Source organism: Microplitis mediator, chromosome 4 (genome assembly GCF_029852145.1).
Source record: "Microplitis mediator isolate UGA2020A chromosome 4, iyMicMedi2.1, whole genome shotgun sequence".
NCBI classification, from domain to species: Eukaryota; Metazoa; Arthropoda; class Insecta; order Hymenoptera; family Braconidae; genus Microplitis; species Microplitis mediator.
The window spans coordinates 9,103,312-9,128,426 of NC_079972.1; the positions used below are offsets into that span (position 1 = coordinate 9,103,312).

Genomic DNA, 25,115 nt, shown 5'->3' on the forward strand with positions numbered 1-25,115 from the left:
TTATCTATGTATCATAAAAATGTTAATCTTTTTTTTTTTTATATATCACTCGCTCGGTATTTTAAATTTATCTCTACCTCTTTCTGCAGTTTACTACTTTTTTTTTATATTGCACAAAAGCGGCAAAAAATGAACTAGATAAATTTAAAAAAAAACGAAAACTTGTATTTTATTTGTACTAAAGGTCACTGGGTAAAAAATTGCTTTATAACTTGAAAATAAAAATTTCAATACATCACATTTCTAAAAAAAAAAGTTGATTAAAATTAACATAAAATTTATATATATTAATGACAAAGCAAAACGTACTCGTTTAGTTATTATGATTTTAATTTTTTTTCACATAAATTTGACGCTTCCGCTGAAAAAAAAAATTCATTAAAATCGAAACATAAAATAGTATTCTATAGTAGATCAAATTTACTTAACAGTTTCAGAATTCATTATTGATAAAAATGATTATTAAGTTCACAAATTTTAAAAAGGGAATTAAGAATCACCGACGAAAATCTGCTCACGTTCGTATGCATAGCAAATATATACATAAATAATTATATCATATATATTTATAGGCTTTAATAGTTAACCGAATTTAATTTAAAATACACATGTAGATAAATAAGCATAATTTTTATTTCAATTGTCATATTTGTTGAATTTATAATTTTTAAAAGGTATTTAATTTTTGAATAGCTCGCGTCACGAATTTCGCTTGCGTGTAATCATATACTTAGACATTATTATAATTACTTTCTATACTACTTGATCGAAACCCACTCTTCCGTTCGATTAAATTAATTACATTCGAATTGCATTCACTAAAGGTAGTGGAGTTTTAGCTGTTAAGTATGCAAGAAATCAGTAGTCTTTGATCCGCCAAACAGTTCACGTTCAAGTTGACAGAAAAAAAAAATAAATAATAAATTAGTTGTTATATAATATTATACTTATCATTGTGATATATTTATATTATTTTTAATCGATCAGAATGGTAATTTTTAAATTATTTTATTATAATCCGTCATTGTATTGGGTTCGCATGATAAGTTTTATTTAAAACAAGCGTGTTTTTGAATAATGTAATAAAAAAAATATATATGAAGATCCTTCGGTTAAATTCTTGGTCGTTAGATATATTAGATTCTTATAATTGATAATTGTTTAAATAAATATTTAGTTTTAATTAATATCTGATAAATTATGATCCTAAAGTTAGCAGACAATTAACAATTTTAGAATGTTTTTTTCAACTAATTAATTACAGAAAAAAAAAATCTAAAAATATGCGCATGTAGAAAATTTAAAAAACTATAGGTGCAATTATTTGAAATATTTTTTTTTATAATTTATTGTTTTTAACAAAATCAAAAAATTATTAGACGTCAACTAAAGTCAGTATCGTAATAAATTAATTATATTTATATTTAATCTAAATATAATTAAATACTTAAAATAAATAATTGACTGAAAATAATATATATATTACTTTTATTACATCCTATTATTAAATTTAATATCTATAAAAAATTTTGTCATAAAAGTCATTTTTTTAATGGTTTTAAAATAAATATTGATTAGTTTTTATTATTTAAAAAATTTTAAGTAATTATTACTTTTAAAAAATTAAATTCTTGTATTAAAAAATTTAATTTTAAAAAACTATTAAGTCAAAATTAAAATAAAATGCATTAAAAAAATTTTTATCGTCATTAAAAAATAAAAAAATAGAATTTATGCAACGTAATGATGGCTCAGCTATAAAAATAATATCGCGGCAAATAAATATTTAAAAATAAATTCGATTTATTAAATAGTCGATATCTCGAATTATCGAATAGCTCAATATTTTCACCTTGAGTAATACAATCTCGTGCATGTTATATATGAGGTAAAAGAGGTTTAAAGGAAACACCTGACTACACTTGAATCTTGATTTGACACAGTCAAAGTGACTTGACTAGTTGGCTGTGAGCCATCAATCTGACCTAAATCCAAACAATTATTTAAAAAACAATTAATTATAAATATATATTTTTTTAATTTCAGTTGAGTGGTCAAAGATTTATTCACGTTACTTTTCAATTAGCAAGTGCTGTAAAAGGTAAATTTATTTTTAAATATTTTTAAATAATAAGTAAACTTTCATTTTTACCGCACTTTCTCTTCAATGTTATCCAGCTGTTATTAGACCTCATTCCTTGATAATTTTGCAATACTCAGTTATACAATATATGTATATATACATACATACATACATATTTATATTAGTTTTGCAGCATGAGAAGATGATTACTTATCATCCTTCAATTTAAATATTTATTATTTTCTTTTTAGGAAAAGCTGACATAATGCCGTGCCCATTTCTCACGCGTCTCTCCGCTAATTACGTACGTAATTACAGTACGTCATTGATAACAAACTACCGTCAGTACTGTCCAGTGATGTCAAGATTATCTAGCACAGCAGCAGAAACTGAAGAAATTCGCAAGTCTATAGCATCTATTACGCAATGTCCTTTTCTCTTAAAAGAACCTTCAGCAATAAAAGAAGCGAGTTCTGCAGTTGAAGATGACATCATTAGTTTAGGTGATCCTAAAAATGAAGAAAAAACTTTTCCATATGAAGAATATTTTCATGAGCAGATAATTAAGAAAAAAAATGATCATTCTTATCGGATATTTAAAAAAGTAAATCGTCTTGCTCAAGAATTTCCTTCAGCGATTGAGTATTCTTGGGGTGAAAAACCAATAACTGTTTGGTGCTCAAATGATTATTTAGGAATGTCACGTCATCCAGCGGTAACAGGGTCTGTACATAAAGCATTGGATGATTTCGGAGCTGGCGCTGGTGGTACCAGAAACATTTCTGGTAATTCAATGGGCCATGAAAAATTAGAAAATCGTCTTGCTGAGTTACATAAAAAAGAAGCTGGTCTTCTTTTTACTTCTTGCTTTGTAGCCAATGACTCGACGTTATTTACCTTAGCTAAAAGTTTACCAGGTTGTCATATATTTTCTGACTCGGGTAATCACGCTTCCATGATACAAGGTATCAAAAATAGCGGTGTACCTAAACATATATTCCGACATAATGATGTAAGACATCTTGAAGAACTGTTGTCGAGTGTTGATCGTTCACTGCCTAAAATAGTAGCATTTGAAACCGTACATTCCATGGATGGAAGCATATGTCCATTAGAAGAAATGTGTGATGTCGCTAAAAAATACGGAGCTTTAACATTCGTTGATGAAGTTCATGCCGTTGGCTTGTACGGTTATTCTGGCGCTGGTATTGGAGAACGGGATTGGGTGCTTGATAAAATGGACATAATATCTGGTACCCTGGGTAAAGCATTTGGGAACGTCGGTGGTTATATCGTTGGATCGTCTATGCTTATAGACATGATAAGAAGTTATGCAGCTGGATTTATTTTTACAACTTCGCTACCACCTACGGTTCTCTATGGTGCGATGGCTGCCGTTGATGTTTTGGCCTCGGAGGAAGGCCGAGCTCTCCGAGGAATGCATCAACAAAATTGCAGTTACTTAAAATCAATGCTTACTTCCGCTGGTCTTCCTCTAGAACCATCTCCATCTCATATCATTCCTGTTAAGGTAATTATTTATTTTATAATTATTTTTTATAGCTGATAATTGATAATATATTTTTAAAAAATTGTTGAATTTATCCATAGGTCGGAGATCCTCTAGTATGTAGTCAGATAGCCGATACATTAATTAAAGAAAAAGGGCATTATATTCAAGCCATAAATTATCCGACAGTTGCCAAGGGTGAAGAAAAACTACGGATCGCACCTACGCCACATCATACAGCAGAAATGATTGATAAGTTTGTGCAAGATCTACAAGATGTTTTTCATCAAGTCAATGTACCTAAAGTACCATTAGCTTGTGAATATTTCTCACAGGCTATAAAAGTTAATTAACGTTTGTATAGATATTGATAAATAAGTCGTGCAAATGGTACAAAAAATAGTTTAATTATAAAAATTATATTTATGGTAATGAATTTTAAAATTGTTCAATTTTAAATGTACTAGAACATCTATAACGTGTAACATGTACGATTGTTAAAATATATGGATACATTATCCGGGATAAATTATAATTTTGCTGATTATATAAAAGTATCATACCACTTATTTTTTAAAAAAATTGTTTAATTTAAATTTATAATACGTATTTATGACGTGATCAATTTTAATTGCAATTATAATATTTTAACAAATGTTACTTTATGTCTTCAATACTTTATTTATTTTGATTCTTTTTTTATATTTTTCACAGCTGAAAAATATTCTTTTAAATTGCGGTGAAGCAAAATATTTTTTTTCAATAAAAATTTATTTTTAATTATTAATTCACATTGAATATAAACAATTATATTTATCAACTAATCTTTATTTGCTGTTAAACATGTTTTGAAAATAAACTTCCATTCGATTTTACTGAAAATTATTTAAAACTACAATATTTACTTTTAAATTATATTGGAAAAAAGTTTATAATTTTTTTGATTAAAAAAAACTTTCCTCAGCATTAAGTATTTTTTTTTCCCATCTACATAAATAGATAGATAGATAAATATATTGATTTGATCCTAGAGCCGTAGCTCCCTAAGGACCATAAAAAATATTGAAAATCTTACAAAATATATACATGTGTATGTTTTCCAGTTTTTAACAAAAATATTAATTAGTCAACTACTCGTCATAAGCCTGCCTTTCATAAGCTTCTTCCTCTCAATCGGGAGTTACTGAGTCCAAACAACTTCCCCGACTTAACCACTCTAAAGAGTTTGGTATCAGAGAGCCCGTTATAAGCCTCCGTTAAAATTATCAAAATTATAAACTAAGAATAGGAAAATAGACAAATTAATGATGAAAATTTACTATCTATGTTTCGCAGAGAAAAATTTAATCATTATTAAGTAAAATATAATTTATTGTTCATAATTGTAATCATGAATTATATTCAAAGCTTCTGTTACAATTGAAAAGTTTTATTGAGCATCAAGTTCATCAAAAAAATTATTATCTTTATTATTAAAAGAATGAGGAAAATTTTGTTCCCGCCATATCTATATAATAGAATTAGTAAATGTTATTGAAATTGGTATCATTAGATAGGTCTTGACTTTAATTTGTGTCTTTTCATAGCTTAAACTCTTTTTAATTGCCAAGTATCGAGATAAATAAATTTATCTATATCATTCGATTTACATTTAAAGTACGCGGAATAAAGACGATCGTATTTATTTTCTTTACATAAATTAATACTTTAATTATTCCGTCACTAAAAATGACTGAATGTCACTGAATATATAGCTATACTATTTATATCGCGTTACTTATTCCAAAATGACAGATTTTTATACTCCCTTTTGGTTTTAGGAATCTTCTCAAAGCCAAAAAAGTGTGCATAGAAAAAAAAAGGATTCATCGACACAAAAAAACTTTACTCGCCTAAAGAAAATTTTTACTTACCTCAAGAAATTTTTTGCATTATGAATTGAAAACAAAAATTTATTTAAAACTAGAAAAAATTACTTGGTACAAGGATATATTTCTTGACCAAAAAAATCTTTTTTCGTCCCAAGACAATTTTTGTATTTAATTGATAATGCATAAAATTTCTTGGTGCAAATTAACATTTTTTGCGGCAAGAAATCCTTTTTTTCTGCGTATTTTATAAATTTAGTAGAGATATTTGGGCAGTCACGTAGTGACTGCAGATTGCTCTTCATTATTAAGTAAAATAGAATTTATTGTTCACAATTGTAATCATTAATTATATTCACAGCTTCTGTTACAATTGAAAAGTTTTATTGAGCATTAAGTTCATCAATAAAATTATTATTTTTATTATTACTGTAATCAATACCGTTATCATTATAATTTTTTGCATTATAATTATTACTAGTGAAAAAGATAAGTATTTATTTTAGCACTATAGGCAGCAGGAAAATCGGGATAGTTGCGTATGTAACAAAATGTGAATATGACGTTTAAAATCATGTAAAATAAAACAGGCTTATAACAGGTAGTCGAGAAATAAACTAAACACACGGTTTGGGAAGACTGAAATTCTAAGAAAAATTTCCCCTACGTCCCCTAGACCAGGCTTATGACGGGTAGTCGACTGTAATTAATCATTGATATTCAAAAAATGATAAAAACAAGCAATCCTAAATTCTTTAAAAGTTTGTATTGACGTCAGTTCGGGCGGTAAAGAATTCCAGTAATTAAAAACGAACTTTCATATATTGTTAATCTAGATTTTGGTATTCTTAAATAATCTTGCCTACACACAATAATTAGAAATTATAATTCAATGATTATTCTGACCTCAAATATTTTTAATTAAATCTATGTGCATGCGCATGAAATAACTACATGCGCATGCGTATAAATATGAAAAATTATTTAGTACTCACAGCTGAATTCTTAAAAAATAACCAACTAAAATCTGTATTTTATATTTAATATCCAGAATTATAATCAATTATTAAATTTAAAAAATTTAAACTTTTATCGTCAACTGCCAAAAAAAAAAATCAATAATGAATATTTGAACTGACAAAAGTAAGTTAATAATGAAATAATTTAAAATAATAAAACAAGAAATTAACTTGTAATTTTATTCACAGGTATAAATTTTAAATAAATTAATATTAAGAGTAATTTCGAAAGCAATATTTATAGATAATAAATAAATAATGTATCAATAAATTTTTCGATTACTTGCTATTAAAAAAATTTCACAATCAGCCTCAAGTAAAAAGTAAAAATAAATAAAAAATGGGCTCAGAACAAAGTTCCCAAGGCGGAACTCAAGGATCTGGACGATTCAGCGGACGATCTCGAGGACAATTGAGACGCGGTAAAAGTGTACCAAGTCGTGAACATTTACCAGACGACACACCACCACGGTCATCAAGTCCAGGGCCTAGTATTTGTTCCGATTCAGACCTGCCTTACATATCTTATACTGTTAATCAACCAATTGGAGATTCTCCAAAGATATCAAGTAAACCATCACAATTAATAAGAGGAAAAAGTTTTGGTAGCTCAGAAGTCACAAGACGTAAATCAAGTTTAGGAGTAAGAAAATCTACCATTGCCTCAGGAAAACCAACATCATCATCAACAACGACAACAACAGCACACAATATTGTTGTTGTCAAACCAGCATTGTCTGACCCTGATGCAGACAAAGATCCAGATTTAATTAAACTGCAAAGCATACCGATGTTTTTACCAATAATGCGCGGTACGCTTAACTTGCCACCGGGAGTACGCGATCCCGAAATATTGGAACGACTTGACCCTGTTGGATTGTATAATTTATGTGCTAGATATCAACATCATTTGAATGCAAACGCCCAAATGATTGCTAATGAACAAAATGCGCTCTGTGTTAACATCGATGTTGAAATAAATAAAGTAATGGCTCAGGCTGTTGAGCGACAAAAGAAATTTGCTAAATTTGCTGAACATATGAATAAAGTTCATGAGCTCAGTAAACAATTAACCAAGTGCCATATGCAATTAAATCAAACATTAGAGAGTCTTGAAACGCTTAATAATTTATTACCTATTAAAGACCGCTTAGAACCTTTTGTTTGGACAACTGGATAGTTAACATAATAATTATTACACTCAATTACTCACCTTTTTATTCATTTGCATTAATTTTATCGATATTTTTCATTATTATCTTCGTCAATGTGTGTAAATAAAAAATCTGCGTTGCTAATTATAACTTTGATGTTTAAATTAATTTATTTAATGATAAAGTTATAAAAAAAAAAAATTTCCAACGTGTTATGAATAATTATTGTTATAACGAAGTTATTTCAGAAGATTTACGACGAGTTTTTAATAATTTGTAAGCTTCAACTGCTTCATTTCGATGGTTTTCAAGTATCCTTCGCTCTGCAGAGGGTAAATTTTTTCGCTTACCCTTTTTGTCTATCGACGTAGGCTGTATTTTATTGTCTTTCAGCAGCGAATGTAAAAGTAATTCTTTTTTAGCAGGCTGTAAAAAAAATTTCATTCAGTATTAATGTAATTAATTACAATAAACTATACTATAAAAATTTATTTATTAAATTAAAAACCTTATTTAGTTTATTTGTTTTAGGTTTTATTTTAATTTCCGGTGGAGCATGAGCAACTTCACCAAATTCGACTTTGTCTTTAACTATTAAGTCATCAGTACACTTTAGTAATTTTTTATCCTTCTTCACCTGCATCTTAAGCTTACGTTTTTGAACTTTAGTCAACTTAGGTTCTGTTACAGTTTTAACTTTTTTTTTCTTTCCAATGTTTTTATGTTTCATTTTTAATTTAAGTAACTCGTCGATTTCATCTTTAGGTTTTTTTTGTAAGCCCTCAACTTTACCAGTAACTGGATCTCTAACTACTTGTACATTAAATTTATTTTCAAACTCAGCTTCTTTTAAATACATTTGTGTTTCACCATTAACACGATGCCAGAATTTACTATCTGATTCACCAGGTCTTTGACTAAAAACAGGAACAACTTTTTCAGGTTTAGCTTTTGGATTGAATGACTGGACAGTATTTTGTGAGCCAACTGTTATTAATTTATTTTTATTTTTAACTACTGGTTTTTTTCTTTTGACTATTTTATTATCATCATTGCTCTTGAAACTCATAATTCGTTCCAAGCTCTTTGGTATCGGTTGGTCTTCAATATTAACTGGTGGAGCGTCAACTTTATCTTTAATTCTGTAAATAAAATTATAAACAGTTCAAAATAAGTAAAGTTTAAAAAATTTTTTTTTTCGTACTCAGCCCATCGTTTTGCACGTTGTTTATCTGGATCTTTAACACCTTTGTGTTTTTTTCCTGGTATTTTTCTTCCCATTATGATTTTAAATTTAATTTAAAAATTTTCAAAACTATAACAATAACCACGTGTTGCACAGCAACACACGATAATTTATAGGTTATATACTACCTACAAAAATAAACACCGTAGATAACAGAGAGCTTAAGACATGCCTGGGCATGTTGTTCAGTTTTATTATTTAAATTTAGTATATTTCTATGAAACGACAATAATTTAAAAATTATACATGAGTGTGAATGTAGCTGACAATTATTAATTTTTTTAATTTTAGAATAAATGAATAAAATGTAAGAAGAAATTTAAAAATGCGTATTTGGAGAAATTCAAAATTCGTACGCACATTTATTTAAATTATATATTTAAAATTTATAAATTGTCTCATGTCTGCTAGATTTACACTCATAAATTATATCTAGTTCGCATAGATAATCATTAAATTTGAATATAAGTACAAATTATTAATTAATGTTAAGCTTAGAAAAATATATACGGCAAATTTCACTCGTTAACAAAAAAAAGTGGCCATCGAGTCGATTGAAATAAATGGAAATTAGAAAAATGTAATGTCATATTTTCAAATTAAAAATTACATCGAATGAATATATGTAACAATATTAATTACAAATTAAAAAGTCTGACTGAATTAAAATTAAAATTTTTTATAACGTTTGACATAATATTTTGTTTTGTCTGATAATTATAAATGATGAAAAGTCAATAAATTGAACAAAAATTAAAGAAACATGAAATATAAGTTCAGCGCAAATTTTTTGCGCTTCAATTTTTACTGGTAATTTGTCATCCAGTTTTGGTTATACTGATGACAATCAGCAGTCAAAGTGGCTATTGGGATTATAAAAATATTATGTTCAATTCATTAATAAGTACATAATATAAAATTACAATATAACTATTCGAAGATAAAATATTATTACAACGGATGAATTCTCGTAGTTACTCATAAAGATTTTACGAGTATGAATGAGTTTTAACTATTAAAATTGCTAACAGAATCATCCTGAAGTTAGCAGACAATGAACAATTTTCGAATTTGTTTTTTTAACAATTTAATTTAAAAAATAGAACTAAAAATAAGGAAGGGGCCCTGTTCCTGACATCTTAAGAAGTATCAGCTGAGGTTATTTTATGATAACATTCACTAATCGTGCGCCTTTGCTGATCTTTAAAATGGCCAATGATTTGACGTCATAATTTCAGTTTTACTAACTATAATAATTATTATTATTAATAAATAATTCAAATTATTGATAAAATTATTTTTTTACAACGATTATATCATTAGCATAAATTAAAGAATATTTTCAAATATTATTTGTCCCTTTATCTATTCTAATAATACTTTTTTTATAAAGTTGAAACATAAAAAGTTAGTTTCCCATAAGACTCTGTGTTAAAACTTTGATTTTTAATCGTTAATAACTTTTTCAAATGATCCATAACATACACGGAAATTTTCAAGAACAATCATTCCCTAATTAAAAACTCTGATTAAAACCGCTGAATTCTGATTGAATCCGATTGAAATTTGATAGACTTTCAATCGGAATTCATTGGTTTCAATCGGAGTTTTTAATCAGGGTTATTAATTCTTGCCAAAAGTATAAAATTTGAATTTTTATCTAATAGTAAGACCTCACGCAAGAACGTCCTAAAATTGCTGAAATGGAAACTTTTGGACAGGGTAAAAAAAAACCGTCAAAAGAATAAATTTAAAAATATTTTTTTTTTTAAGTGTATATATATATTATTAGACCTCGGGTAATCCCATATCCGGCCACTTAGTCAAATACAATTTTCATATCAAATTCAAATTCATTTTTTTTTTAGTCAGTCAAATGGTTACCAGCCAAATTTAAAAAAAGTTAAAACAAAACTCAAGTGCTGCGCTCTGCTCTCAATAATGTAGTTTTATACCATCAATCAGTACATGTGTATTTTAAATATATCAGCTGTTTATGTATATATGTAAATAATATTATTGTTTTGTTGAATAAAATCATATTTATTAAAAACAGTAACAATTGATAATGGAACAATCAAAGTGAGTATTATTTCATATTAAAATATTTATCATTTGTAATAACTGTTGTTCTTTTGATCGCCTGTGATCCTATTATTGATATTAATTTGTGCAATAAAATTAAGTTATAAATATAATCCGCTGCGTAAAATAACAAACAAGTTATTTAGTAATACGATGGATAATTATTTGTATCTATAAATAAATAAGTGATAATAAAATGTCAAAAGTGTCACGGATTGCACCAATTATTTGGGAAAATAATAATGGATGCTGTTTGATAAGGTTTATGATTAAGAAAAGGTACAGTACTACCACAAATACTATAAATGATCATAATGATCATGATAAAAACAAATTAAAAAGACCAATTGTTACTGAAAAAGAAGTGAATCCTGATTCTATTGATAATATTGATAATAGTTCATCGAATTCAATTGACAATGCGGATGATTTTGATGAACCAGCAAATTGTTGTATGTCTGGATGCACAAACTGTGTTTGGATACAATATGCTGAAAAATTGAGTGAAAAATTGACAAACAGCAATGGTGATGTACAAAAAATTATCATGGATAAAGTTACGGATTCAAATATGCGTGCTTTTTTATCCATGGAATTGAGATTACGTAATATTAAATAGAAAGAAATTATTGTGAAACAATTAATTTTTAATTTTATTAATTTTATTGTGAGAATTGTATAAATAATTTTTAGAATGATAAAATTTTTAAATGTATAGAGATGAATAATTACTTGATCAAATAATTTATTATAATAAATAAACTTATTTTGTTTATACTTGAACTAGTTATTGGAGTATATGAGATTTTTCCCAGAGAATTTATTTTATTTTTAAAATACTGTATTGAAGTTGAAAGAATTATCACCTAAATCCAATATACCCGATTGTATCATACATGGTGGCCAGATTTCTAAGAAACCTGGAAATAGCAAGGAATTATAAATATCGATGTTCTAATTAGCAAATTGTCTAACTTAATATTTTTTAGTAGGTAATTCTGTGCAATTTTCAGAGAGTAATTGTCAGAAAAAATATTATTTGAGTAACCTAGACAACTTTTGAGTAACTAAACATTACTTTTTTATCACATGAATGAAGGATTTTCTGAAATAGTTAGACAATTTGCTAATTAGAACGTCGATATACTGGATAAATTAGGGAAAAGTCAGGGAATTTCGTCACAAAGCTGGAAAAATTTTTACTTTCTTTTCTTTTGACTGAAAAAATCTGATAAATTATTTTTTCTGTCGAAACTGTTCAAAAAGTGGCGCGGCGCGAATGCGATTGTAATATGGTCTTGAAAAAAAATTAGGAATTGATTCCAATAGCGAAAAAATGAAGCAGTTAAAATTAAAAAGGCTGTTAAGATAAAAAAGTCTTAGTAGAAACTAATCGTCAGAAACTTCAAGCTTTTAACATGAATATCGACAAGTTAAAAACCAAAAACATTAAAAGTATACATTAGTAATGAACTAATAAGTTTCACTATATATTATTCGCATACTTAATCGGTTACACAGCCGCTTATCGGTTCTCGAAAATTCATTTTTCAAAATTGTTGCAGTTATAACTCGAAGACAAATCACCCGATCAATTTGATTCGAATCGTAGCATCTTTTATTCATGTTTCTACGTACCATGAACCTCCAGTTTTCCGATCGAATCAAAAATGTAATTTTGGCAGGCCAAAAATCATCAAATTTTCGCGCAATATTTGAAATTTTTTTTAAAAACTCTACCATTTTGTTAAATTTCTATTTTTTTCTTAGCCCGGGGATCATGGTACGAGAAATACTTTCTAGTTCAATAAACTTTTTGGTTCTTTTTTATTTCATGCACTGTGAAGGTCGCTATTACTGTAGCAGTGACGGGACTTTTTTTTTTAAGCCTTGGGAGATTGTGTGTAACTCGCTGAACTTTGAATTTTTTGGTCCAAAAATTTAATCTTTTATTGATTATATATCCACAAATATATCCTTAAAACATTAAAAAATTCCATGCCGTAGTTTTTTTTTCAATAAATTCCCAAAAATCATCTTTTCTTCAGGAGGTCACACTAGTGGTCCCCCTTAATTGTCAATTTTCTTAACGGAAAATTAAAAAATTGTAGTCATTGCGTCTGAAATCGTCTCGTTTTATGTCTTCTCACGCATTGTACTATTTTTCACAAAATTTAATAGTGAAGTGAAAAAAAAAAATTAAGACAGTTCTTCATTTAAAATTTTTTTATAAAATATATTTATTCGAATTTAATTATAAATAATCAATAAAATTTATCATTAAAAAGTCATCTAGTTAATTACATTTCTTAATACATAAACATAATATGTAACTTTGGTGTATTAAATACATAAATTAATAATTATTATTAAAAACAAAGAATAAATTGCAAGCATAAGAGTAACAATAATTACATTAATGTCGTTAACGAAAAAATTGCTGCTGATATAAAAATCACAGAATATATCTGGCTTTCATAAATTTTGCAATTAATAATACTGAAAACTATTATCTTCGCGAAAAGACATTGTTATTAAAATGATTGTTTGTTTAAATTATTTACAAAATTATTAAGTACTATTTTAATGTCTTAAGTACAATTCAAAATATCTTAAGTAGTAATTGATATCGTGCAAAAATGATATTATTATGATAAATATTTCGTTAATGATGCGATAAATTTTTTTAGCATCAATCACGAATAATTGACGCTATTTTTGTTGCTTTTAGTATAATTTATAAAAGCACTATGAAAAAATTACTACGCCAAAACATAGTGAAGTTTTATTTACAACGGTTGTCATGATTTAATTTTTATCGTCATAAAAATAATTTGTCATGACACCAAAAATATCATATCAATAAAATCGATTATGATAATTTATTTTCTTGATTAAATAGCGTATAAATAACTTGCTTGAAGTTAGAGCTTGTTCGTGTCTCTTTTTTCTTTCTCAATGTTTCTTTGAATTGTCTCCATGCTGCATAACTCGTTGGGTTTTCTGGACCCCAATCTTCTGAAGGTTTAAATGCACTCATAATCATCTGTAAATGAAAGTCATTATTATAAATTTTGATCATAAAAAAGTATGATTAACAAAATGATGATATTAAGGGCATTCTCAGACAGAACTACCCCCCCCCCCCCTCCACGCTTTTTAAAAATATGCAATGACTTTAAACTGTCATAAACGTATTAAAATATAACTAATTAATTAAAAAGAAATTTAAAAAGACGACGTAGAAGTAATTTCGCCGAGATATAGAATTAAAAAAAAATTACTTACAGTTGATATCAATTGGAAGTTAATCAAAATTCGCTAAATAAATTTCAGTAAAATCTTCATGTCATTTTTAATTCGAATTTTTAAATTTTGTAGGCTGAAATTCATTTAACAAATTTCGTTCAACTCCCCATTGATATCAAATGCAAGTAATTTTTTTAAAATTCTATATCTCGGCGAAATTACTTCTACATTGTCCTTTTTTCAATTAAAGTTTGAATTTTTTTAAAAATTAATTAATTAAATTTTGATATGCTTATGGCAATTGAAAGTCATTGAAAATTTTTAAAAAGTGGGAGGGCATTATCTGAGAATGACTTTAATATTAAACTCTGAGCCCATTATAATAATACTAGTACGTTTAAAAGGTAAGATGGACAGTTTTGTTATATATTTTAGTATTTATAATTTGTTGTTGCATATCTATCTTTATATAGATATGCTTTATGATTGTAAATTTTAATAATTTGTAATAATGTTTTCATGGTAGAGCTCTGAAAAGTCAACAAAGGTGACGAAACGTTGGCGAATGAAATAAAAAGTTTTACATCACTTTTTTGTCCATCTTTCCTTTTAAACGTACGAGAATGGCTTTAATATTTTATTTTTATTTTTGAATCACGCATGGTCATGATGTTGATTGTATTTTTGGCTTAGATGGCCTTTTATTATTAAATTTTGGTGTCTTATTTTTGTCATATTGGAAAATCACTAAGGACCTTCACGAATATAATATATATAATTATAAGACTATTTAATAATAATTTTCATTATATATAAATTTTTTCATGTATCTAAAGATCGGAACGTTTTTTGCGCAACAGAAAAAAGAATTGGAAAGAAAAACATCTACTGGATGACTAGATTTCCGAAATATTTCGGATATAGATTGGTATGTATGTCAGCCAAAATTCTTAGGCCGCCCCAACCACCAGAACTACCCCTTAAGCAGTCAAATTACATAAATTTTTTCATTTTCGTTGCGTGAAAAATGTTCTAATCTTCAGGTATATTTTTTTCAGAGTAAATTCAATGTTATAATCGAATGGAACTGAGTAAAATAATGTTAATTTAGTTTGGGATGAATATTTAAATTAAAAATTAATAGTTACCTCTGAAATTCCTAAATCTCTTTTAGTCATCATTGTATATATCATCCAAAATGGTAATTGAAAAACACCAAATCCCAGTAGCGTCCAACCAACGGCTATCAAAAATAACAATGACAATTTTTAAATATATTTATAACAACTTGATGATCAAAATGATATAAAATAATCTATATATACCATAAGCTGAATTTGGATAAAGAGTATGACCATATTGAAGTGGTGAACGATCAATTAAACTATAAATAAATATTATTCCAAGTAATACAGGCGTAACAACACCCCAACAAATCCTCCAATAAACGGACGGCCTTTTTTTCAACATAAATTCAATATCATCTAAAATATTTTCGAGCCCGTAGACCCAAAATATTCCAACTATTTCGAAAAATGCGAAGGTAAATACTATAAATGATGCTGCATAGTAATCCACAAGGTTTAAAATAAATTGTCCACCCTATTGGATAAAAATAATTATTTAAAACATAAAGAAGATTTTAATATCAAAAGATTTAAAATATATTATTATTATTACCGGTGTACAATATACACTTCCGACACCTAATCCAAAAAGACATACGCCTAAAACGATTTTCCAAAATTTCAATTGTGGAAATTGATCACTAATAATACTGATGATACCACCGGCAAGTGCGATTCCACTGCCGATTCCCAATACGTATAACATAAAGAAAAATAAAAAGGAAAATAACTGAAATAAATTTTAAAAAATTAATTTATTTATAAATTAAGTTAGATATTATGTATATAAAATATTTATTACTGCTGTACCTGTGGTAGAACTGTAAATTTAGCAATCGCATCTGGATAAGAAATGAATGCAAGGCCTGTACCACCTTTGACAACAGTACTTATGTCTTCTATACCAAGTTCATGTGCGAGATTGCCGAGAATTCCAAATATTGTGATACCAGCAATAAGACTTGTGAATGTATCAAGCGTTGTAACAACCATGACATCTCTAAAATATATGTATATGTGATAAAAAATTTTTTCTTTGATGATCTTTACACTAATAAATTTCAAATAATAATAATATACAGGCCGATCGATCTAGTATCCGACTATTATTTTATTTATTATATAATTTACATATACAACGTTCCACACGCACAAAGAAAAAAAAATTCTCGACTGAAAGGATATATTCTTTGTTCAAGAAAATTTTTTTGAAAACCTCAATTTTCTCGGATAAAGTAGAAACCTCCTCAATTAAGATAAATTCTCTTGGTTCAAGAAAATCTTGACTTGTTTCTCGAAAATTTTCGTTTTCAAAAATATTTTCTTGACTCAAGATACCTTTTTTTTCTGTGCAGTAAATCTGTGGCAGTGTCAAGTTTACAAATTTTTTTTTTCAATCACAAAAATACTTTTAAAATCACAATCATGTCTAATAAAACATCCCTGATAGCCACCTTAACCGTAAGTTAACTGTAAACTACAGCCGTATTCTGAGGCCAACTTAAAGAAAAGTGTTGGAGAGCAAGCAGTTACCTTTAAGTTGACAGTAAATTGTCTGTAAACTTGAATTCAATTTGACTACAAGTGTGACTGTCAGACAATGACGTTAAGTTGATTGACAGTTTCACTTCAAATTGACGGCAAGTTTTTATGTCAAATTACATTCAGATGACGGCAGTTGATTTGCATCAACTTGCACGAAAGTATCATCCAGCCGAGACTTGCCAGAAACTTGTTAAGTTAGTCGAAAATGTTTTACTGCAGAACTTGCTAAGCAATTATATTCAGAGTGTGGCTATCAGGGATAATAATATTTTTTATCTGATTTTACTGATATTGCTGTTACTAAAATTATATGATAAGATCTCAAATACTGTATACTAAGTCAAAAATTGATTACCTAGTGACTGTGATAAGGATAAACTCAATGCAATTCGTAAAATTACTAGTTGACCTAAGTAAAAGTGAAGTTAAGACTTTATACCTTAAATCCTTCTTTTTTATACAATTATTACCGAATGAATATTGATGTAATTCAAAACTAAATTTATCTATAAGTATTCTTATTGTATATAGTCGTACTATGTACTCACAACTATATGTTCTTTTGTAATAAATGTAATTACTATGTTATGAAATTTGCCGTTTGGCCTGTGCCTTGGCATTAATAAACGAAATTCTAAATTCTAAAATTTAATGACAGATGAATGTTATTATTATTCGTTTATATTTAACTGACTATATGGAAAAACACAGGAAGAATACAGTTTCAAAAAGTGTTAGTGAAGCACTCACAAAATAACAGTTTGATAACTAAATCACTGGGCCTATATATTATTATTATTATTATTTGTAATATGTATATATAACATTCATTATTTATCATAAAAAAACTATAATTTTAAAATTAGGAGTTAGTAACCTTACCTATAAATATTGTGATTGAATTCATTATAAGAAGAATACATAACAACACCACCAAAACATACGGATAAAGAAAAGAAACATTGTGTAACAGCTGCATACCAAACACTAGGATCAAATAATTTAGCCCAATTTGGTTTTATGAAAAAAATAATTCCATCACGAGCTCCTTCAAGTGTAACTGCTCGTACAAGAAGTGCAATCATTATAACATAAGGAAATAATGCTAAAAAATACGCAGCTTTTCCAGAGCTTTTAACACCGCGTACTAAGACACCAAAAATACACAACCACGAGGCAAACAGACAAAGTGTTAATTTCCAATCTGGCCAGCCAATTCCATCATCAATGTTTTCTTTTTCATTCAACACGGATTTTCTACAATATAATATAGTTTATTATTATTAAATAAATTTAAATAATAAATAATAAACTTACGTAAAATAAAGTTCCGCCGAACTTTTCATATTTGTCATATTAATCATTGATTGCACAGTAACATTATTATTATCATTTTTTTGTGAATCAATACAATTGTCACCCCAATCAGGTTGACATTTAGCCCATGGCAATTCTGAGCTAAAACTTGCTAGAAGATATATAAGTGTTACTGACATTAATGAACAGTAATAAGTGCCTACGGATAACATTGAAAACATTTGAGCCCATCCGACACCACGAAATCCTGGTACAGCAGACCACATTTTAACAGATGATCTACTTGTAAATTGTCCCATTATCATTTCAATATAATAAAATGGTTTTCCAACAAGAAATAATACTATTATGTATGGTATTAAAAATGCACCACCACCATTTTCGTATGCTGTAAATGGAAATCTCCAAATATTTCCCAATCCTATTGACATTGCTATGCATGACATCAAAAATTCAGTTCCATTACTCCATGTTGCTCTTTCTGTTCCTTCGGTAACCTGAACATTTTTATTATTTTTATATTATTATGACAATATAATTTAATTTTTTTCTTTTTTTCTATATAATTACCGTTTGTTCAGGCGTATTTTTTAGCCCTCCGTGAACATGATCTAATTCGTAGTCGTTCTAATAAAAATAAAATACAATAAGTAAACCATTGAAAATAAATATTAATTGTACGATTTTTTTTTGTTTTGTTTTAATTGTTTTTTTTTTTTAATACATACTTTTGGTGATAATCCATTTTCTATATTTATTTTTAAATCGATTCTACTGCCGTCATCGTTAATAAATGCTGGGTTTGGTTTTCCATTCTGCGAAGAAAACATTCATTTCTTAAAATATATGAATTTTAAAAATGATACGGTTTATATTTAATGATAAAGTAATGAATAAACGTATAATAACACGAGTGCATTAATTAAAGTGACACAAGGTTACAAACGTTTAAATTCACTCTAATCATCAACCTATAAAATATGTTGAAATTTAAAATCTCTTGTCTATTTCCTAACATTAAATAGCGTTAATAACATATGTATGATAACAAGTGACAATTACTCAGTATCAGAAAATTTATATGTCCTAACTTTCGAATTTGTATCAACAAGTGATCAACAGAAGAAAATAAAAAAAAAATTAATTGCCTTTTACTTCCCGCTCTATTGACAAAAATTTATAAGACATAGTATAGTGGATAAATAAAAAAATTCCATACGATAACGTCGTAGTCGTGAATAAGCTTTCTAATTCTTTAATACATTTAGATAAATTTATATTGTCCCTATAATTCATATTGTGTATAGATATGTATTCAATAAACATAAGGATTTTTTTTTTAAGTAATGTTTTCATCGCGGATGAGTTTGCTTATGAATACCTTACAAGACATACAATTCTTATTCGCAAACAATAATAACAGTAATAATTGTTCTCACAATAATTAAATGCGACTGAATACTCATTATTTTTAAATGAATATTTATATTTAACGTTGCTTTAATAAATCCTTAATCGTAAAAAAAATTGTTTTTAATACTCGACAATTTTTATTTATTTTTTTTGACGGAGAAAGAGAAGGTCAGGCTTAAAAAAAAAATATTTTTTTAAACAAAAGAGAAAAAAAATAAAGATAAATTATTGTAAATCACATCGTGCAAACGCTCTTATGTAATGGTAATAAATTATATTTAAAATAAATTATAAATTTAAATTAATTTATATTAAATAACTGCAATTTCGACAATTTATCCTTGATTTAGAATAAGATAATCTTTCACTTTTAGTACTGTAATAATTATTGAGTTCAAACATTTCACCCACGTGCGGGTGAATGTTGTAGCTGATAGTAAGTTAAATACACGTACATACGAAAACAGGTTTTCATATACCTAACAATTGTTAGATTAATGCATCCCTATGAGGATCATTATATGTTCATGCAAATAGTTCTGTGTCATGAGGCTTCTACATTTGATTTAAAATGAATCCTTTTTTTTTATGATCATAAGAAACGAATGGCAAAATTTAAATAATTTTTTACATTTTCCCAAAACTTAGTTTTGAAAACGAAACTGAGATTCTTTTATGTATAAAAAATGTTTGAAACATACACAAGAGAAAATTTTAGTTAGAAATAAATCCCTTAATAGTATAAAAAGATTATTCCCCCTTAGATATTGGGAATATTTCTCGAATACTATGGGAAAAATTCTTATGGTGTAAGGGAACCATTCCAATAATACTTAAAAACCATTCCTAAAAATTATTGGAATGGTTTCCATTTTTATCGGAAGATTTCCTATCATCATGGGAATGGTTCCCACGACTAATTGATCCGTTAATTTTCTCTTCATGTACCATTATTAGATTATTAAAAACACTTACCTCCGAAGGATTCATTGTAAATTATTTACAATTTACTTAAAAATGTATGATTAAGTTAAAAAAAAAAGTTCGTAGACCCCCGACTCTAGCTAGTCCCGATGAATGTAAATAAAAACAATAGTTGATTACAAAATCGTTTCGAAATGTCGTGTGAACTAGATGCCGAACAACAACTCACTGACACCGGGGAATATCTAAACGGAATGGTCGTCCACTTTTGCGGCAATTCCATTTCAACTGAAGAAAAGAAGTAGGGATTATTAATATTTTTTTTCCCCTCTCTTTTTTCCATTGAGATTAAATCTCCACGTGCATACAAACAAGATTTAATCTAAATTATTTTTATTTCACATATACAGGTATATAATATAATGTTTCTTCATTAACACTCGAAAAATGTTATTAGTTCTTTTAATGACTTTTAAATCTTATCATTTTCACGTATGAAAAAAAAACATGATGAAATTTAAAAAAATATTACATAGACTTTTATTATTGATATTTAAAGTAATATGTCTTCCAATCATAATAATTATATATACATATATAGTTCTCGCACGAGGTCATGAAGTGATCCTGTCGTTCAGTAATTGATCAATTAGATTTATAAACATATAAGTATACAAAGCTTAAATAAATTCTCCATTTTTATTTCATTTTTAGGTAAATAGTTCAAGATGATTCAACATTTAAAATTATTTAATCATTCTTTAGTGTACTTAAGATGCCATTAAATTTCAGTTAAAATAAACTCATTATCGTGCCAAGTAATTTAAGATAATAATATACTTGAGGCGATAAATAAATTTTTTTAATTTACCTTCATTTTTGTAGGAAGCATGTTTATTTTGATTACACTTTCTTACTCGTGTACAATGTATGGATGCATATACTTTGTGTACATATAAACATTTTGCATCATGTAATATTATAGCATAAGTCATGGTATATGCTTAACGGTGTCATTGACGGCTATGTAATTTCATGTCATCAGAGAAAATGTTAATAATGAAACTTACATGGTTTTGATCAATTAAATAACAATTATACAAGGATCTTCATTGTTATTTATTTGTTATTTTTATTAATGGTAAGTTCAATAAAATTTTACATCATTTATCAAGAATACATAATTTTGTTTTTTGGAAGTGATTAATTTTTCTGTGAAAAATGAGCCATATATGGAAATTGGTTGTATATGTTTCATATATGCCCAGATAGCAAAACGACGTCTTGATGAGTTCTGAATGAATTCCTATTTATGATTTGGACGCCTCATCAACATCTTAAAGAAGTCTTTAAGAAATACTCAAGATGTCGAATGAGCGACCTAGTGAACTCAGTAAGACGTCTTTGAAAAGAGTTATTTTTTCTGACTTCGCAAATAAGACTTCAGTATGAATTTACCATGAAGTCTATAAGGAGCTCCTAATTTTGACTTCATAAAGAAGTTTAAAAAAGAATACATTTAGTCAATACAAAACTGACGTCTTATTTATGGAGTCTTCAAGTACTCTCAGTTAAGAGTTCTTAAAAATGACACCTTTAAGAAGTCATTATAAGACTTCTTGAGGACGCTTTCAAAAAGACGTCGTAAAGCAGTCATTTCGACTTTAATGCTGTCTGGGTGCGTAAATACGGAATGGGTAAAAATAACAACTAACACCGTTTGTTTCAATTTTTACTCTTTTTTTATATAAATGTTACTTAAAATTGAATACTTTTTACTTCATAACTGAATAATATCCACACGGAGAAAACAAAATAGATATTTTTCCTACGCGCTGAAAAAAAAATGCTAACTATCACCATCTTGTAATAGGGAATGATTACCATCTGTATGTGATAATCATTATCATGCTTTATGTTAACTATTTGTTTGTCATAAAGTAATAATTACTATTGCCGATAGTAATAGTTACCATCTCGATAGTAATATTTCTTATGTCTGAAAAATTTTATAATTTTGCCTTCTAAGATAGTAATGATTGTCATCACGGATAAGAATGATTACCATCTAAATAAGAATGCTTACCATCTCCGATAGTAATAGTTAACATAAAAGCACAATAATGATTATCACATACAGATGGTAATCATTCCCTATTGCAAGATGGTGATGGTTAGCATTATTTTTTCAGCATGTATGTTCGCATAGGAAAAAATCTTATGTTGCCATAGTGAAAATCTCTGTCAACATATATAGAAATCCACTTGTAAAAATGGGAAAAATACGTACATTTTATAGGAATTACTGGTCCTATATTATATAGTAATAATTCTTATGTCATTATAGAAGCTTTTCCTAAGTTGGCGTAAGGATTTTTACTATTTCAAGATAGTAAAAAATTTTATGTCAACATAGGAAAAGTTTCTGTAATAACATAGGAGTTATTCCGATAGTTAACATAATTGAGTTATAATCTGGCACGAATTTCTTGTGTAAGGCTTGCACTAGACTTGCTACTGAAATCTAGCCACAAATATCTGCATCAAGACACATAGGAAAAGACACTAACGTCTATCGAACTTGAGACAAGGCTTGCTCAAGCCTTGAACAAGATTGTTATATGGGATATTATCATCAGGTAATTAAGAATTACGATGTTGATAATCGTTATAAGTAGTTAAGATAATAAAAGTTATAATTTCTTATTATCATCAATAATTGTAGATTTTGCCATGTAGTTGGTAGATACTACGATTCAGATTGTTTATCTAATAATTTAAAGATATTCACTGCTGTCGAAATCAGTTTAAAAATTTAACTATAACTAGATGATAACTTTTACTATAAAATTCTCTCCGAGATGAAGAAAAAAATTATAAATAAATCAAAATTTATTATTATTATTTTTTTCGTTTCTTTACTTTGATTATTTAGTAAATGCGTCACGTATACTTGACAGTGTTATTTCAGTTACGCAGAAATACTATTGATGTGCAATAAAATTAATATAATACACCTTTTACGACAATTTGACAGTGAATATTTTGTTTGAAATATACAGTTAATGTTTATATAAATTTATACATTTTATTAAATGATAAAATGTAGATATAAATTAATAACGTAGAATCAAAATCACACAAATTTATATTCTTAGATTTGTTTTTGTTCATAAAATTCAATATTATAAAAATATAAGTGCTTAAAAAAAAAGTTTTTAGAAACATTGTTGATATTCGCTGGAAACAAATGTGATATTTCGAGAACTAAAAGTAACGAATGATTCTCATTTAAATGCATCGAAGTATTTTATGTTGATTTTCACACCGAAAAATAAATAAAACAAAACCAATAAATACCGTTCAGATGAAGAATTAAAGTACGAAAAAAAAAGCTGGCTGACCTTATACGAATCGAAATTTAATTTTTGAAATTTTGTAGAGAAATCTACAATTCAAATATACAATTATCTATTCATTTTTATATTTATTTTTATTATAATTTTGTATGTTGATGTTATGCACAAAAAAATGTAGTTTTTGCATATATTTTTATTTATGAAGGATATCTTTAAATTATTATTATTATTTATTACATTGATATCGAACTAATTCCTTTATCTTTGTTTAAAATGGATAACAATTACAATTAATTGATTCTATTTCCAGGTTAACATAAAGTATACACCCAGATTCTATATGAATCAATAATAGGGTCAAACTCTCATTCATTTAACAAAAATGAAATTACGCGCAGTCATGTAAAAAGTATAGTCATAATTATATACTAATTGAATTTCATAAAAAAATTATGAAAAAGAAAAATTTAAATAGATATTTACCGCTAAAATTGTTTAATTAAATACGTCTATAACTTTTACATAATATTTCACACACTCATACATACACACACGCCCATATATATCTATATATAGATTTATATCATGTATATTCATATTTATATTATATATTTATAATTTAATTGACATCTTAATGGTGTAGTTAGTGATAATTTTTCGATAAAATTTATATATCTGTCATCTATTAATATATTGAATTGTCATCATATGTAAATTTTATATAATTATGAATAGTTGTTCAATTATTTTGGTATTCTTTAATAATATCATTCCTTATAGAATTTAAATATACCATTTCAAATATATGATAGATTTATTTTTTATATTTTAATATAATACAGTACAACTGTCGTGAAAAAAAATCGTTGTCGTCGAAAGAAAAAATGAATCCCATCGATTTAATTTGATTGTTAATAAAATGCTAAGGCAAGAATGTAAAGATGATGAATTTCAGGAAATTGTTGTTGCATAAAAACTTCATATATACAACAAATATAAACCATCGACAGACCTTTCACAGTCAACGTCTTAAATTAACATACTTGCGGTTTCTACATCAAGGACAGAAGTAATTATTTTATATGCATACATATAAATAAAAAAAAATGTTTTATTACATATTATTGTCTATTTTAAAAAATATTTTTAATTATTTTTACTTTGATTTAGTGACTATTATCCCAACAGACCAGTTAATTTCAATGATTTTATCATA

General features: G+C 27.0%; 5 protein-coding genes and 1 long non-coding RNA gene across 7 annotated transcripts; 4 read left to right on the forward strand and 2 right to left on the reverse strand.

Annotated features, from left to right (window-relative positions):
• The first annotated feature begins 827 nt into the window (after nucleotides 1–827).
• On the forward strand, nucleotides 828–4,318 carry LOC130666465 (5-aminolevulinate synthase, non-specific, mitochondrial). 2 transcript variants are annotated; one of them, XM_057467474.1, is made up of 4 exons: nucleotides 828–991; nucleotides 2,047–2,101; nucleotides 2,335–3,614; nucleotides 3,695–4,318. In XM_057467474.1, exons 1-4 carry the CDS (start codon nucleotides 989–991, stop codon nucleotides 3,944–3,946), a joined length of 1,590 nt encoding a protein of 529 aa, XP_057323457.1. In that variant the 5' UTR covers nucleotides 828–988; the 3' UTR covers nucleotides 3,947–4,318. The 2 variants fall into 2 exon arrangements, with proteins under 2 accessions (XP_057323457.1, XP_057323458.1); XM_057467475.1 differs by lacking the exon at nucleotides 828–991 and adding an exon at nucleotides 1,908–1,967.
• Nucleotides 4,319–6,338: 2,020 nt separating this feature from the next.
• On the forward strand, nucleotides 6,339–7,838 carry LOC130666467 (BLOC-1-related complex subunit 5). The gene is made up of 2 exons (XM_057467478.1): nucleotides 6,339–6,604; nucleotides 6,670–7,838. The coding sequence occupies exon 2, from the start codon at nucleotides 6,821–6,823 to the stop codon at nucleotides 7,658–7,660; it is 840 nt and encodes a 279-aa protein (XP_057323461.1). The 5' UTR covers nucleotides 6,339–6,604; nucleotides 6,670–6,820; the 3' UTR covers nucleotides 7,661–7,838.
• Nucleotides 7,772–9,026, reverse strand: LOC130666466 (coiled-coil domain-containing protein 137). The gene is made up of 3 exons (XM_057467476.1): nucleotides 8,839–9,026; nucleotides 8,143–8,776; nucleotides 7,772–8,060 (listed from the first exon to the last, which is right to left on the reverse strand). The coding sequence occupies exons 1-3, from the start codon at nucleotides 8,913–8,915 to the stop codon at nucleotides 7,863–7,865; spliced, it is 909 nt and encodes a 302-aa protein (XP_057323459.1). The 5' UTR covers nucleotides 8,916–9,026; the 3' UTR covers nucleotides 7,772–7,862.
• A 1,664-nt stretch (nucleotides 9,027–10,690) lies between these two features.
• Nucleotides 10,691–15,546, forward strand: LOC130666593 (uncharacterized). Its single transcript, XR_008989710.1, has 3 exons — nucleotides 10,691–10,962; nucleotides 15,051–15,142; nucleotides 15,273–15,546. It is a non-coding gene; the product is annotated as an uncharacterized LOC130666593 (long non-coding RNA).
• Nucleotides 10,961–11,701, forward strand: LOC130666592 (oxidoreductase-like domain-containing protein 1). Its single transcript, XM_057467742.1, has one exon. The coding sequence runs from the start codon at nucleotides 11,162–11,164 to the stop codon at nucleotides 11,582–11,584; it is 423 nt and encodes a 140-aa protein (XP_057323725.1). The 5' UTR covers nucleotides 10,961–11,161; the 3' UTR covers nucleotides 11,585–11,701.
• LOC130666591 (sodium-dependent nutrient amino acid transporter 1-like) lies at nucleotides 13,296–20,827 on the reverse strand. The gene is made up of 10 exons (XM_057467741.1): nucleotides 20,592–20,827; nucleotides 18,932–19,018; nucleotides 18,774–18,830; nucleotides 18,204–18,700; nucleotides 17,769–18,143; nucleotides 16,152–16,341; nucleotides 15,895–16,071; nucleotides 15,540–15,816; nucleotides 15,363–15,457; nucleotides 13,296–14,011 (listed from the first exon to the last, which is right to left on the reverse strand). The coding sequence occupies exons 1-10, from the start codon at nucleotides 20,604–20,606 to the stop codon at nucleotides 13,838–13,840; spliced, it is 1,944 nt and encodes a 647-aa protein (XP_057323724.1). The 5' UTR covers nucleotides 20,607–20,827; the 3' UTR covers nucleotides 13,296–13,837.
• Nucleotides 20,828–25,115: the final 4,288 nt, after the last annotated feature.